This window comes from Sinocyclocheilus anshuiensis, unplaced genomic scaffold (genome assembly GCF_001515605.1).
Source record: "Sinocyclocheilus anshuiensis isolate Anshui unplaced genomic scaffold, SAMN03320099.WGS_v1.1 scaffold1127, whole genome shotgun sequence".
In the NCBI taxonomy this organism is placed as follows: domain Eukaryota; kingdom Metazoa; phylum Chordata; class Actinopteri; order Cypriniformes; family Cyprinidae; genus Sinocyclocheilus; species Sinocyclocheilus anshuiensis.
The window spans coordinates 942112-957150 of record NW_015546115.1 but is presented as its reverse complement, the minus strand read 5'-3'; the positions used below and the strand labels follow the sequence as shown (position 1 = coordinate 957150).

The following is a 15039-nucleotide window of genomic DNA, read 5'->3' as shown; positions in this document are numbered from 1 at the left end:
GGAGGCGACTCTAACATATATAATTCTGATGGGTCACAGTACAGAAGACACTGAAGACTGAGGAACATTTGAAGACTCTCATTCATCTCAATGAACATCTGGTAAGACTCAATTATGCTGGTTAATAATATGGTTCTTCCAGTTGTCTGAACGCAAGTTTTGTGTTCAGTATTGTAGAATATGCCTTGCTGGTCATTCTGAACAAGCAACAAATCTATACTTGCGTTCAAACGTTTGGTGTCTGTAAGAATTTTAAACTTTTTTTGAAAGAAGTCATTTGTGACCCTGGACCACAAAACCAGTCATAAGGGTCAATTTTTCGAAATTGAGACTTATACATCATCTGAAAGCTGAATAAATAAGCTTTCCATTGATGTATGGTTTGTTAGGATAGGACAATATTTGGCCGAGATACAACTATTTGAAAATCTGGAATCTGAGGGTGCAAAAAAATCTAAATATTGAGAAAATCACCTTTAAAGTTGTTCAAATGAAGTTCTTAGCAATGCATATTACTAATCAAAAATTAAGTTTTAATATATTTACGGTAGGAAATTTACAAAATATCTTCATGGAACATGATCTTTACTTAATATCCTAATGATTTTTGGCATAAAAGAAAAATCTATAATTTTGACCCATACAATGTATTTTTGGCTGGGTCAAATTTATGTGGTCCAGGGTCACATTTTTGTTCACCAAGGCTACATTTATTTGATTAGAAATACAGTAAAAACTGTAATATTTAGAAATATTATAACAATTTAAAATAACTTTCTAATGTTAAAAAAATTAAAATGTAATTTATTGCTGTGATCAAAGCTGAATTTTCAGCATCGTTACTCCAGTCTTCAGTGTCACATGATCCTTCAGAAATCATGAAAATATGCTGATTTGATGCTGAAGAAACATTTCTTATTATTATCAATGTTGAAAACAGTTCTGCTGCTTCATGTTTTTGTGGAAACCAACATTTTTCAGGATGCACTGATGAATACAAAGTTCAAAAGAAAAGCATTTATTTGAGAAAAATAATTTTTAATGTCACTTGATCAATTTAATGCATATTTTCTAAATAAAATGGTTTCGAAATTAACATTTGTTTGTTTGCTTGCAAAACTAGAATGAAATGAGACATTTTAATGGACTATGCATTATGCCTCTGGAACCAATGTTCTGTATCTGACTAAAAAGAAATCTCCCAAATATCTCTGCTTTCACTCTCTGCAGTTTACTCTCCAGACAGCAGAGATGAAGAGCATAAACCCAGTGAAGATGTTGGCGGCGTTTGCTCTGGTTTTTCTGGTGTCCAGTGTGACTGAGGGACGGATTATCAGTAAATGTGAGCTGAAGGAGAAGCTGGAGGTGGCTCAGATTCAGGTGATTCGGGCCATGGGAGACAAAATGACCGCGAACGATCTCAACGCTAGACGTGAGTAACAGATTCCTTTCGCTCACCACTATATTTGTGACCCTGGAGCACAAAACCAGTCTTAAAGGGGTCATAGGATGCCCATTTTCCACAAGTTAATATGATTCTTTAGGGTCTTAATGAAAAGTCTGTAACATAGTTTGGTTAAAATTTCTCAATGGTAGTGTAAAAAACACCTTTTTTACACCTTTTAAAAACAGATCAGATCAAGCCGTTTTTGTAGCATTTCCCTTTAAATGTTAATGAGCTCTGCTACTCAGGGCGGAGCTAAGGTAAGACGCCAGTCCAGTCTGTGCTGAAACGCTACTGTCAATCAAACTGTCGTGGGAGGGGCCTGTCTGTGTGATGTCACACAGACAGGCATCTGAGATCGGCTTGATTTGAGAAAGGGGTAAAGATTTAACGAGATAAAAAAAAACACTGGGTGGATTTTTATCATTATAGGGTGGTTGTGTACACACACTGCCAACACACATTTCAGTTCAAACTACTTGTAAAAGTGCATGTGGGTATATTTGTAGCAATAGCCAAAAATACATTGTATGGGTCAAAATTATCCATTTTTCTTTTATGCCAAAAATCATTAGGATATTAAGTAAAGATCATGCTCCAAGATATTTTGTAAATTTTCTACCATAACTATATCAAAACTTAATTTTTGATTAGTAATATGTATCGCTAAGAACTTCATTTGGACAACTTTAAAGGCGATTTTCTCAATATTTAGATTTTTTTGCACCCTCAGATTCCAGATAGTTGTATCTCGGCCAAATATTGTCCTATCCTAACAAATCATACATCAATGGAAAGCTTATTTTTTAAATCCGACCCTTATGACTGGTTTTGTGGTCCAGGGTCACATTTATGTCACATAATGTGCAGATGACAGGTCAATCACTCTCACATGCATTTTCCTTTCGTTCTGATGCAGTTGCCTGCTTGGCCGGTGCTACAGGCTTCAACACCAGCTTTGTCAAAACCGTCCCCGCCAAACCTAAAGAGCTCTTAAATAACCACTCTATAAAGGCAAATGCAAAGCGGCGTCCCGTCTGGCACCTGTATGGTGTGTTTCAGCTCAGTGATCAGCTGGCCTGTGATTCTGGCATGAACCCATCTCTCAATGTCTGCAACACGAGCTGCACTGGTGAGTTCGATGGGAAAACGCCATAATAATCATAACTGTGTTTTCAGAATTTCTGCGCCATATTCCTATTGCTTTCAACATAAGCCATCTGAATAAGGTTTTGCATTTTTTCTCTTTTCTCAAAAGCTTTTAATGACGATGATGTATCAGATGACATCGCCTGCCTGAATGCCATTATTAGCAGCATGTAAGTGCACAGACTACAGACATTGCTTACTGAATTATCTAGATGTAATTTCATAGTTACTGGATGGCATTAGAGCCAGTTTTCAAAGTCATTAAAATAAAGCAAACCTTTTTATGTTTTCTTTTTTTTTAACAGCTGAGGGAATTACATTTCCTTTTTATGTAAAGTCATAGTAATGCTATAATTTTCCTTTTGCTACTGAAGCTAACTGAAATGTAAAAATGTTGGTGTCCATTCAGCATTATATAAGTTTACCCAACTATGATGACTTACACTTATGAGAATCCTGAAACCGTAAAAAGGGTTTCATTACATTCATAACGTGATGTTTTTTTTTCTCTTCACAGTAAACCTAGACCCAAAAACATCACCTCTCTTCCACTTGTAACGTAAGCTGAAAACAATCAATTTATGATTGTTTATAATTTCATATATGCAAAAAGCACCTGCATGCAATTGCAGCAAAAACCAGATGTAGTGTTTTGTCACAACAGTGTGCAGGGTTCATATTCTACATTTACATTTATGCATTTTATCAGTTCTTGCTTTCTCTGGGTATCGAACCCATGAACGTTGTGCAATGCTCTACTGTTATAATTTAGCAAATCATGTAAACTCATTAATACTCATAAAATGTAATAAAATATGAAACTTAAGTTAGGGACAAATAATATTTCACTTTGCACATTTATTAATATACTTGTCTACCTCAAATACAACTGCATTAAAGGTTTAAGAAGCAAAATCAGGCCTGAATGTTTAAAGTGTGACTTTCTTTTTTGTGTTACAGATTAAACACCATTTTGATGAAGGAGTGTCACTCTGTGGTTCCCTCTCTGTATTTTGCTGAGTGTCCGAGTGCAACAACACCAATGAGTGAAACAACACAGTGATTTTATTCTTCTGACCTGCTCTAATACTGTAGATTTGTACTAGTCAACTACAGAATAATTATGACTACCTAACTAACAATACTAGTAGATCAGCTGCATACAGTCACTTTAAAAACACAACAGTCTGATGTTTCCACAGCAACTGCCTTTGAGTGAATGGTAATGAGGTTGTTATGATGGTGGTGGGATCTGTGCATGTTTAAACATATAAAGACTTTGAATAGAAGGCGCTTGTGCATTAATAAACTTTATATTATTCCTGTAATATTGCAGATGTTTGGTGGCATTTTACATTTCTGGCTACAATTATAATAAAGCAGTCTCTGTTCCTTGAATCTCACTGTGTCGGTGTTGAGTGCGTTCATAATACTTTACCTTATTATGAATAAATTAACTCTTCCATTAGGACTCCACCTTCATTTGAAATTTTTTTAAGAAACTGCTCAAAACATATTTTTAGTGAAGTTTTTAATATTTAAAAACTTAATATTGTTATTATGTATAATGTATTATCTATTGTTTTGCTTGTTTTTTTTTGTAATGTGTTGTAGTGTTTTGAGTGTAACAAAAGTGCATTAAAAATCAAATGTATTCTTATTATTAGTCATTAAAAATCAGTTTACAGTCAGTAGATTATGAACATTAAATATAAATAGAAAATATATTAATCAAACATTCACGACATTCGGAATGGCCTGTTAAACATGTGACAATGTATTGTTATTAAAATTGTTCTAAAGTATTGTCTTATAACTTCTAGGAAGAGCATAAACTACCTCACAATTATAACTTAAGTATGTATCCACCTTATTTTTCCCGCAAGAGCAGGCCATTTGTAATTTTAATGTGTCTGGCTTCCGGTCTCATCCACTTCCAGCTATTTTTAGCTGTACAGAACAGCTCATTTTTGCTGCTTGATATTACAAACTGTTACTTAACGTATTATCTTAATTATGAACACACTGGTTTGTAATGCAAACAGTTTTACTGTTTATTGCACTTCGGTATTCTTATTATTATTTTCCCTACAGTGGCTAATGAACCAGAAGTCTCGCACATTAGCAGAAAACAGCTTACTTCCGCACTGAAAAATAAACAAGACGGCTTTGCTCATGAAAATTAATTATCTAACGCGACGCTTAACCAGAATGCCTCAGCCTACTATTGGCTAAAATGAATATGTTGCGAATAAAGAAACCCTTTTATAAGAAGGGCCTTGTTTATTTGTTCATAAATAGAAAACAAGCTGCTTGAGTTTACTGGAAAATGACCTAAAAAAGTCTTAAATTAAAACTAATATTCATATGTGCAATTTCATAATTGACGCAATACAGGACAAGATTCGGTTCAAAAACAGATGGAGCGCAAAGAATTAAAGAGAACAGGGGGTCTCGAGATGTAGTTTGAAGTATGTTTTGTGCTAAAAGTGACTTATACTGTGTTATTTATATGTGCAATTATGTGGCTTACTTTGAAGCTGACAAGGACCACACAATAACACTCCTGAGGATGTCGACTCCGGGCCAGTTCCCTTTCGAACGGTCTCTCCCATTGCGTGAGACGCTAAGGGAAAACTCCTGTTTTACTCTGCACTGAAGACTGATTTGTTCACATTTGTGTAGCTGCACAAACCAATGGCACTTTAGCCCACCAAAAAGGGCGGAGCCGACCTTTACAGAAGTCGGCTCAGAGCGCCATTTATCAGATCATAATCCTTCAGCGACGGGGATCATCTCTTCGCTGACTCTGGAAGAAGCCGAGATGAAGAAGAAGTCGAGGAAGAAGAAGCTCCAGCTCTGCTCACCGCCGTCGAAGACGCCCAAGCAGCGAGGATTCCCTGCGGCCATCCGGCGCGTGAAGAGCAAGCCAGAGAGCGAATTTTCTAAAGAAACCGCGAGTGTGGATCATGCAAGGATCCCTGAGGCTGAGTTCTCACTGAAGGCTCACTGAAGGCTCATGCTCCCATTACGAGAGTATGAGTCTTTCCCGTCTCTGCTCGTGGATTGCCTTTTTTCACAAAGGCGGTCCCCCTCGCTCAGCTCTCCCGTTTCCTTTCTCTCCTAAGAGAAAGAAACAGCGGAGCAGTGGGTCCTTCTCAGCGGGTTCGAGCAGTGTCACGTCGGCTCAGCGCCCGCGTGCCCCGCCCTCCCCGTGTCCTCTCGTCTCACCGGTGTTTTTCACACAAAAAGACCAGCGTCCCTCTTCGGCTGTGAGTGACTTGGTCTCTTTTGGCGCATCTGAAGAGGACGTCATCATAGAGGACGTTATCACTGACGACTCCATGTGCTTGGCAGCGTCTGATGCAGAAGAGTGGGGAGGTTTCGGTGGAGAGCCCGAAGTCCTTCCCCCTTCTCAAAGTCTGAGGCCGAAACCGGACGCCGAGCTCATCCGCGTCCTGTTGAAGGCGGTAGAGGATCTGGGCCTCGAGTGGTCAGCTCCGGAAGAGCCCGCCCACAGCCTGTTAGACGAGTGGAACCTGCTGGGAAGCTGTCAACAGTCCTCTCGCCAACGCTCCGCCCCGTTCTTGCCCGCAGTTCATGACGAGCTCACCAAGACGTGGTGCGCCCCCTACTCAGCCCGAGTAAATCCCTCTACAGCAGCGGCTCTCACCACCGTTGACGACGCTGACGACAAGGGATACAGCAAGCTCCCCCTCTGGAGGAAGCAGTTGCTGCTCATCTGTGCCCGCCATCTGCCCTTGGATTAAAGGCCCATGCAGCGCATCCCTCTAAACCCTGCAGGACCACCTCGGCGCTCGCCAATAGGGCTTATGTAGCGGCTGGCCAGGCTGGGTCGGCGTTGCATACAATGGCGGTTCTCCAAGTGTTTCAAGCCAAGCTTCTTCGCAGTATGGAAGAGTCTGGCCAAGAACACCAAGAGGCTTTCAAAGAGCTGCGCACAGCAACAGACCTGACTCTGCACGCCATGAAAGCAACGGCGCAGGTGACCGGCAAGACCATGGCCAGTTTGGTGGTGCTGGAGCGCCACCTCTGGTTAAACCTCACTGAGATCAGGGACACTGAGAAGATGGCTTTCCTCGACTCACCGGTCTCGCCAAAGGGCCTGTTCGGCCCCGCTGTGGACGGGTTTGCAGAAAGTTTTTCGGAGGCTCAGAGGACGTCGCAGGTGCTCCGTCACTTCCTCCCCAAGCGCCCTGGCCCCGCAGCTGCGGGCCGTCAGAAGAATCCCGTCACTCAGCCTGCCTCAGCCTCAACGGAAATCTAAGCCTGGGCTGCAGCAGCGCCCCTGGATGGCGAAACGCTTCCCCTTTCCGAAGCGTCAAGGTCCCCAACCCACGAGTTTTGCTGGACCCTGAGCCACCTAAGCCGTCCTGATGCACTAGAGAGGAAGAGGAGGGGCTCTTTTCTCGCCTCGGCTGGAACGCCCTGCAACACAGCTCGTTTTCATCCTCCATCCCAGTTTCGTTTCCAGCGGGTCACGTCCTGCAGGTGCAGCGCGTACCCGAATGTTTTGCCGCTGCGATAGAGGACCCACAAACAATAAAGAGCAAATTTCCTCTTCACACTCACGCGAATGCAAGTTCCCCGCCTTCTCTCGGCGAGCTCTCATTTGCAAAAATAAACCCACTCGCCTCCCGTTTCACGACTTGAGCAGCCATTCCGGGAGTGTCGAGTTGGGTTTTCAAAACAATTCAGTGAGCAATGAAAACAATGAAGCATTACTCGCTTCAGTTTGCTTGCAGGCCACCTCGCTTCAGAGGCGTTATTCAAACTTCTGTTCCGGACAACGAAGCACTCTCCTGCTTCTGTTCTCCGACAAGAAGTGCAGACATTGCTTGCAAAAGGCGCTGTGGAAATAGTGCCCCCAGCGAACAGCGAGTCAGGCTTTTCAGCCGCTACTTCCTCGTTCCAAAGAGATATGGCGGGCTCAGACCCATTCTGGATCTCAGACGTCTGAACCCTTCGCTTATGCACCGGTCGTTCAAGATGTTAACTATCAAACAGATCCTCTCGCACATTTGCCCCGAGGACTGGTTTTTGACAGTGGATCTGAAAGATGCATACTTTCACGTCCACATAGCCCCCCATCACAGACCGTTCTTGAGATTCGCGTTCAAGGGAGTGGCCTATCAATAACTGTCCTTCCGTTTGGACTGTCTCTAGCTCTTTCCCCTCTGAGACAGAATTTTGAACTACCTTGACGATTGGCTGGTTCTAGCCAGGTCAGAACGGGAGTTGGCTGCTCACAGAGAGCTGTTACTCAGCCACTTAGAGTGCCTTGGGTTGATCATCAACCCGCACAAGAGTCAGCTGTTGCCGAGACAGCAAGCTGTCTTTTTGGGAACAATTTTAGACTCCGGCCAAATGCGGGCATGGATTACGCCGGAACGATCCCTGACTATTCAGCGATTGGCGGCGTCTCTCAAACCAGGGACAACACGCCCCCTGAAGGTTTTTCAGAGGTTGCTCTGCCTTATGGCGGCCGCCGCCTCTGTAATTCCTCTGGGCCTACTTCACATGCGGCCCCTTCAGTTTTGGCTCAAAGCCCGCATTCCACCTCATGCCTGGTGCCTGGGACGGCTTCCTGTCAGGGTAGACCACGCTAAATCAAGGCTGTGGCCCCCTGGATGACCTCTCGCCTGTTCCAAACAGAAACGAGTTTAGGAATGGCCTCCAGAAGGAAGGTAGTCACAACGGACGCGTCCAACTCGGGTTGGGGCGCCCTGTTGGAGGGCAATGCGGCGTTCAGCTCCTGGTTTACCCCCGGAGCAATGCCTGCATATAAACTGCCTAGAGATGTTGGCGGTTTTCTTAGCCCTGAAAACCTTCCTTCCCGCCTTAAAAGGGCACCACGTCTTGGTCCGGTCGGACAGGCCTGGTTCCCAGAGTTAGTGCAGCTCTCAGCAGCAGCCCCATGGCCCATTCCGCTGAGGGGGAACCTTCTCTCGCAGGCAAAAGGCATGATTTGGCATCCCCGGCCGGAGCTGTGGAACCTTCATGTATGGTGCCTCGACGAGAGCTTAATCAGCTCCCAGCAAGAGTAAGCAATACCATTTTGGAGGCAAGGGCGCCGTCTAAAAGACGACTTTACAGCCTAAAATGGTTGGTTTTCCTTAACTGGTGTTCTGCACGAAGTTTGGACCCAATATCATGTGACGTGTCCCATGTGCTAACCTTTGTGCAAGAGCTGCTGGATAAGGGGCGTGCTCTCTACCTAGAGCGCTCTAGCCTGTTAGCCTGACAGTCAGAGCAGCTTTTTGTTTGCTTTGGAGGCTGCCATAAAGGACTGCCGGCCACAAAGCAGCGACTTTATCACTGGATCGTTGATGCGATAGTCTTGGCTTACGCCTCAGAAAGCTTGTAGTGCCCTACAGGTATGAGGGTCCATTCCACAAGAGGGTGGTCCAGCAGAATTTCTATTGATGAGACCTGTGCGGCCGCCAGCTGGTTGTCACCGTCCACATTTGCCAGATTCTATAACTTAGACGTCCCGCTTTACAGGCGCGAGTTCTTTCAGTTTAATGTACCACTCTTCCCCCTTGGGCGAAGCTGGTTATATTAGTGCTTCTCAGCTACTAGCTTTGGGCACAATGTGCTCATGTTCTCAGGGGTCCTTATTAGTGCTCCGAGACTGGACTCGCACAGCAGGATGTCCTGTATCTGCTCATAGCGCGGCGTGATTGGATGCATTCCCCTTAGCGTCTCACGTAACGGGAGAGACCGTTCGAAAGGGAACGCTCCAGTTACTGACGTAACCTTGGTTCCCTGAGATAAGGGAATGAGCGTTGCATCACTTGCCGCGCTATAAGCTGCACGCGAATCGATGACTGTCACTTCAGTCGAATGATCTGATGAAGCCGACTTATATAAGGGTCGGCTCCGCCCTTTCTGGCGGGCTAAAGCGCCATTGGTTTGTGCAGCTACACAAATGTGAACAAATCAGGCTTCAGTACAGCGTAAAACACTAAGCCTCACCTGTTCCTCTGAGGGGCATCTTTGTGTTGATGACTTGTGTGGAATGAAACAGTTTGAGGTTGTTGTATGTCAGTATGTAGGTGGTTTTATGCCACTTCATGTTTAGTACGAAATGTTGTGGTTTGGTTTCTGGGTGACAGAGCAGGTTCGATAAACAGAGTAAAATACACTAATGGTTTTGCAGAACACATCAAAAGAGGTGTCTTTGTCTCAGTGGGGATCGGATGTCATGTACAGGTTATGTGGCACCTCTAAACTACAAGAAGAAAGATCTGAACCAGATTAGAGATGCATGACAATACATGTTATATAATAATAAATAATAATAATAAAATCTAATTGGTTTTCATATGGTCAAAGAGTTTCCAGTTTCTTATTATGTGTTGACGTGCAGTGGTTTCAAGTATTCTTCACAAGTACAGCTCATCCATTTTTTTAATTATACAGCCAAAACTATATTTTAGTATCTTTATTTTTTTATTTTTTTATTTTTTTAAATGCTATTATCTCTATAACTGTGGTTGAGTATATTTTATTCTAATCTTGTAATGAGTCAGTAATACTTAGATAAGTAAAAAAATAAAAATAAAAACATGACAATAATGTAATGTTAAATCATATTTTTCACAGTTTAAATCCTCCTTACTAAATTACAAATAATCCAAATTAACATGGCTTTATTACTTACTTTTGTTTCCGATCACACAGAAAAAATTATGCTTATGTTAAGTATTTTTGTTTTGTTTTGATTGTAACACACGGTATTCATTGTTTTTTCTTATGATTTTTTCTTAATTTTTTACTTAATCCGGATTAGCTAAATAATTGTTTGTAACCAATATGACGTCATAAGGTTGCAAAACCCGTTCCGGTCCTGAATACAAAACGGCATGGTTTTGGTTTTGATTGTGAATTATATACGTTTCATAGTCAGGTAATCAAAAATGCACTGCATTGCATTGTTTTAAATGGGCAAAAACAGAGAAGGTCCACCCTGAAAACCGATCCTTCCAAAGAAAAATAGTCAGGTTTTAACGATCTGGAGCAGCATGAAAGAGATGACCTCAATAACTGACCCATGCTAACCAGCCAAACTTTGACCTCATGAATAAACAGTAAGATACAATTTATGAATGTAACTGAATATAAAAATACCTGAACATCAGCAACTCTTTATGTATGATATTAACTGGCAAATATTAGAGAGATTGCATACAACATGAATAGCATGACAACAACTGCAGTTGTTGCACAGTAATTGCAGCCTTGTTGATTTTGCAGCGAATCTGGTATATAAACCTGTTGTTAGACAGTTCTTTTGAGAACAAGGATGTCAATATAGCCCTTAATTCAATTAAATTTAATACAAGATTCTGTACCACTTTACTTAAAGCCTTTATGTATAATACTTTATAAAAAAAAATGTTAATACATTAATTATGCCTTGTAATGCACCTTATATGCATTGTACAATCTCAGAAATAATTGTAACCACAGTTAATACATTATAACACTAATCAATTCATTGTTACACTATGCATTTTACATTCGGTTACAATTATTTACGACAAGATATAATGTATTACAATGCACATTATGAATAATTACAATGCATTATACCATTTAATAACCCTTTATAATGTATTATACATAAAGGATTTAAGTAAAGTGTTACCCAAGATTCAATTAAATTTCCTACAAGGCAACTAAAAACAGAAAAAACATAATATTTATATAACTTCCCGAACGGTTGGTTAGGGAGGATGAGAAAGAAATCTTGGGAGGAACCAAAACTCAGCAGGGAGAGCCCATCATCTTCTAGCTGACACATGTATACATATATATATAAAAAAACATTGACAAAATATCAATAATGGTGGAATGAATCAAAATATTCAATTCAAATATTTATAAGTCTGATGGGTCACATACAGAAGACAGTGAAGTCTAGGAAACATTTGAAGACTCTCATTCATCTGAATCTCCAACAACAGAACATCTGGTAAGAGATTTATATATATTATCAGTTATATTATTGCTAAATCAAATGAGTTTGTTTTAGTGCTGTCAATAAAAAAAATACTAATTATTCGCACATTTTTCTGAAATTAATTAAGTTTTTAAATATACTTTTATATTGCAATAATTTCACATTCAATCTTCAAATTAATGTAGAAACAACATAAAGACAGTGTAAATTTTTTAATATTTGTTTAATGGCATCTTTTTATGACTAAAGGTATCACTGAGACCAAAACAATGATGTATCTAGGAAATTGTTCTTTCTTTCCTAATATTTAACCACTGACTATATGTAATGTTGACTAAACATTACAGTATAAGAGCTATCAATTTTAACATTTATTAGACTTTAAAAAATAACTTCTAATTTAAGTGAACTTAAAACAATCTTCACATAAACCCATTATAATAAATGTCATATTTACCTGTGCCCTTCAGCAAGTAAGAAATATTCAGAAATGTTATAATGTTATCAAACACTAAATTCTAAATTAAATATAGATGAATCCTTAAAGCTACAAAAGTTATTGATTTCCTCTTTTTTCTTTTATTCTTTGATGAACAGACAGCAGCTGGGTTATGAGGTAATTTGGCTGCTATTACTTTAAGAGCTGCCGCTGCTGAACGTAACGCGGATCTGACATGCATGCTCGTAGTTTCATTCGCGTTTTAACATGAAATTATACAGGCTACAGCACGCATCGCCACATTTGTGCGTGCAAAAAGAGCATGCGCTATGAGCACAGTATAATGACTGACAGGACAGGAAAATTAGTTTTTACTGACATATGGCCTGACAACATCTCATCTGACCGCAGTTCACTTGTTCTACTGAAGCTCCTCATCACCTGTACCATTTCCGCGCTCGTTTGACTCGCGCCAGCAGGTGCTGAGGCGAATTTAGAGCGCGCGTCTGAAAACTCTCCTGTCTGATGTGGTCGTAAAGAGGTTCTGCGTCTAAATAAATGCAATTCTTGTGAAGAAAAAAGAGACAGAAGCAGCAGTTGTGAGTAGGGTTGGCCAACCCTAGCTCCGCCCCTGAGTTAACTGCATTAAATATTTTTTTAACGCCGTTACACTGGAAAAATTCATTGCCTGCATTAACGCGCTAATTTTGACAGCACTAGTTTGTATTTGGCTTAAATGAGTTTTGTGGTTATTTGTGAAATAATTTATGCATTCAGTTCTAATAGACATTTTTATAACAAATATAATAAAATGTCATATAATAAAGTTTATATAATTATTTTGTTTGTTTGTTTGTTTGCAAGATACCTAAAATAATGTAACCTTTTATTTCCTAAATTACTCATATATAGATTTTTCAACCTAAACCCATTAAAATGGTAATTTGTTCTTGATTTGTTGGTGATTTGTCAGCCTAAACTCATTAAAACGGTGATTTGTTTTTGGCTTTATTTCCAGACATATACAAAGTAATTTTGCATCATAATGTCAAATGTGCATCTCAAATGTAAAACAATTAAAGTGTGTTTAACTTCCTGTGTTTAATCTCCAGATATCAGAGATGGACAGCGGTCTTCCAGTGAAGATGTCGGTGTTGGCTCTGGTTTTGCTGGTGTTCAGTACGTGTGAGGCACACCGGCCCCTCTTTCCACATTTAAGGCCACCTCCATGTCTTCCAGTCATTACAACCTCAAGACCCATCACAATATCCACCTCAAGGCCGACCTCCACCTAAACCTCTACTACAAACTCAACTTCCACCATAATCCCCAATGTGAACTCCACCTTAGGCCCTACTACAACCTCCACCGAAACTGCTACTGCAACCTCAACTTCCACCACAAGTCCAACTACAACCTCCACCGAAACCTCAAATTCCACCACAAGCCTAACTACAACCTTCACCGAAACCTCAAACTCAAGCCCAACCACAACCTCCACCAAAACCTCAAATTCCACCACAAGGCCAACTACAACCTCCACCGGAACCTCAAACTCAAGCCCAACCACAACCTCCACCTCAACCTCAACTTCCACCACAAGTCCAACTACAACCTCCACCTCATCTGCTACTGCAACCTCAACTTCCACCACAAGTCCAACTACAACCTCCACCTCAACCTCAACTTCCACCACAAGTCCAACTACAACCTCCACCAAACCTCAACTTCCACGACAAGCCCAACTACAACCTCCACTGGAACCTCAAACTCAAGTCCGAACACAACCTCCACCTCATCCTCAACTTCCACCACAAGTCCAACTACAACCTCCACCAAAACCTCAACTTCCACCACAAGTCCAACTACAACCTCCACCGAAACCTCAATTTCCACCACAAGTCCAACTACAACTACAACCTCCACTGAAACCTCAACTTCCACCACAAGTCCAACTACAACCTCCACGGAAACCTCAACTTCCACCACAAGTCCAACTACAACTACAACCTCCACTGAAACCTCAACTTCCACCACAAGTCCAACTACAACTACAACCTCCACCGAAACCTCAACTTCCACCACAAGCCCAACTACAACCTCCACCGAAACCTCAAACTCAAGCCCGACCACAACCTCAACCTCAACTTCCACCACAAGCCCAACTACAACCTCCACCAAAACCTCAAACTCAAGCACAACTACAACCTCAACCTCAAGCCCCACCACAACCTCAACCTCAAGCTCCACCCTGTCCTTGACCATAATTCCCACTGCAGCCTCCATCTCAAGCCCCACCTCCACCAGAAGACCCCACAACAGGCCCCCCCACACACCTCCCCACAAGCCCCACCCTGTCTTCCACAATTAAGCTCCACCAAAGGCTCCAGAACAATCTCAACTTCAAGACCCATCTCAGTTTCCACCTCACCTGCTGGAGAATATAATAAACCAATAGTAATTCCTGAATGGTGAAAGGGCTCATATCGTACACTGTATTTTATTTATTTATTTATTTATTGCCCTGACATCCGCACTTATAATGTAAGTAAGCTTGTGGATTTTAGTTTTGTGTTCTTCTGTGACATAATCATATGGTAGCCTATGTTGAAATCTTCTGATTGTATAGTGGGTTGTTTCATGTTTCATTTTATTTCAATAAATGCAGAACAAAATTAAAGACATTTGCCATTCTATAAAACTAAAATATGTAACTTAACCATTTTTTCATTCAGCGCATTTGCACATATTTGTACTTAAAATTAATGTATGAAAATGATTGATAATTTTAAACTAAAACCTTTACAATAAAACATGGGTGTATAATACGCGGGGGGCAAGTGTGTTCACATAGAGGTTTTCAAGGGCCAGTGTGAATAAATCTAGATTTACAATCAAAGAGACAGGATAGTTTGTGCATGACCTGATATTTTTATTTGTATCCAGAATGAGGCGATGTAAATATCCCACAGCGCTCAACACTCTCATGCAGTGTATGTTTCATTCATACTCAACACT

The 15039-nt window shown here is 41.0% G+C and overlaps 1 protein-coding gene across 1 annotated transcript; it reads left to right on the top strand.

The window, feature by feature from the left end:
• Window positions 1-1251: 1251 nt before the first annotated feature.
• On the top strand, window positions 1252-5606 carry LOC107700802 (uncharacterized). Its single transcript, XM_016502617.1, has 6 exons — window positions 1252-1432; window positions 2364-2576; window positions 2703-2763; window positions 3111-3152; window positions 3554-3652; window positions 5279-5606. The coding sequence occupies exons 1-6, from the start codon at window positions 1252-1254 to the stop codon at window positions 5604-5606; spliced, it is 924 nt and encodes a 307-aa protein (XP_016358103.1).
• Window positions 5607-15039: the final 9433 nt, after the last annotated feature.

What these genes read in the sequence shown, in the direction of transcription:
- LOC107700802 (XM_016502617.1), top strand. Translation starts at nt 1,252, where the DNA reads ATGAAGAGCATAAACCCAGTGAAGATGTTGGCGGCGTTTGCTCTGGTT. An exon ending in GAACGATCTCAACGCTAGAC is followed by an intron (nt 1,433 to 2,363) that starts GTGAGTAACAGA and finishes GTTCTGATGCAG; the next exon opens with TTGCCTGCTTGGCCGGTGCT. An exon ending in ACCTCTCTTCCACTTGTAAC is followed by an intron (nt 3,153 to 3,553) that starts GTAAGCTGAAAA and finishes TTTGTGTTACAG; the next exon opens with ATTAAACACCATTTTGATGA.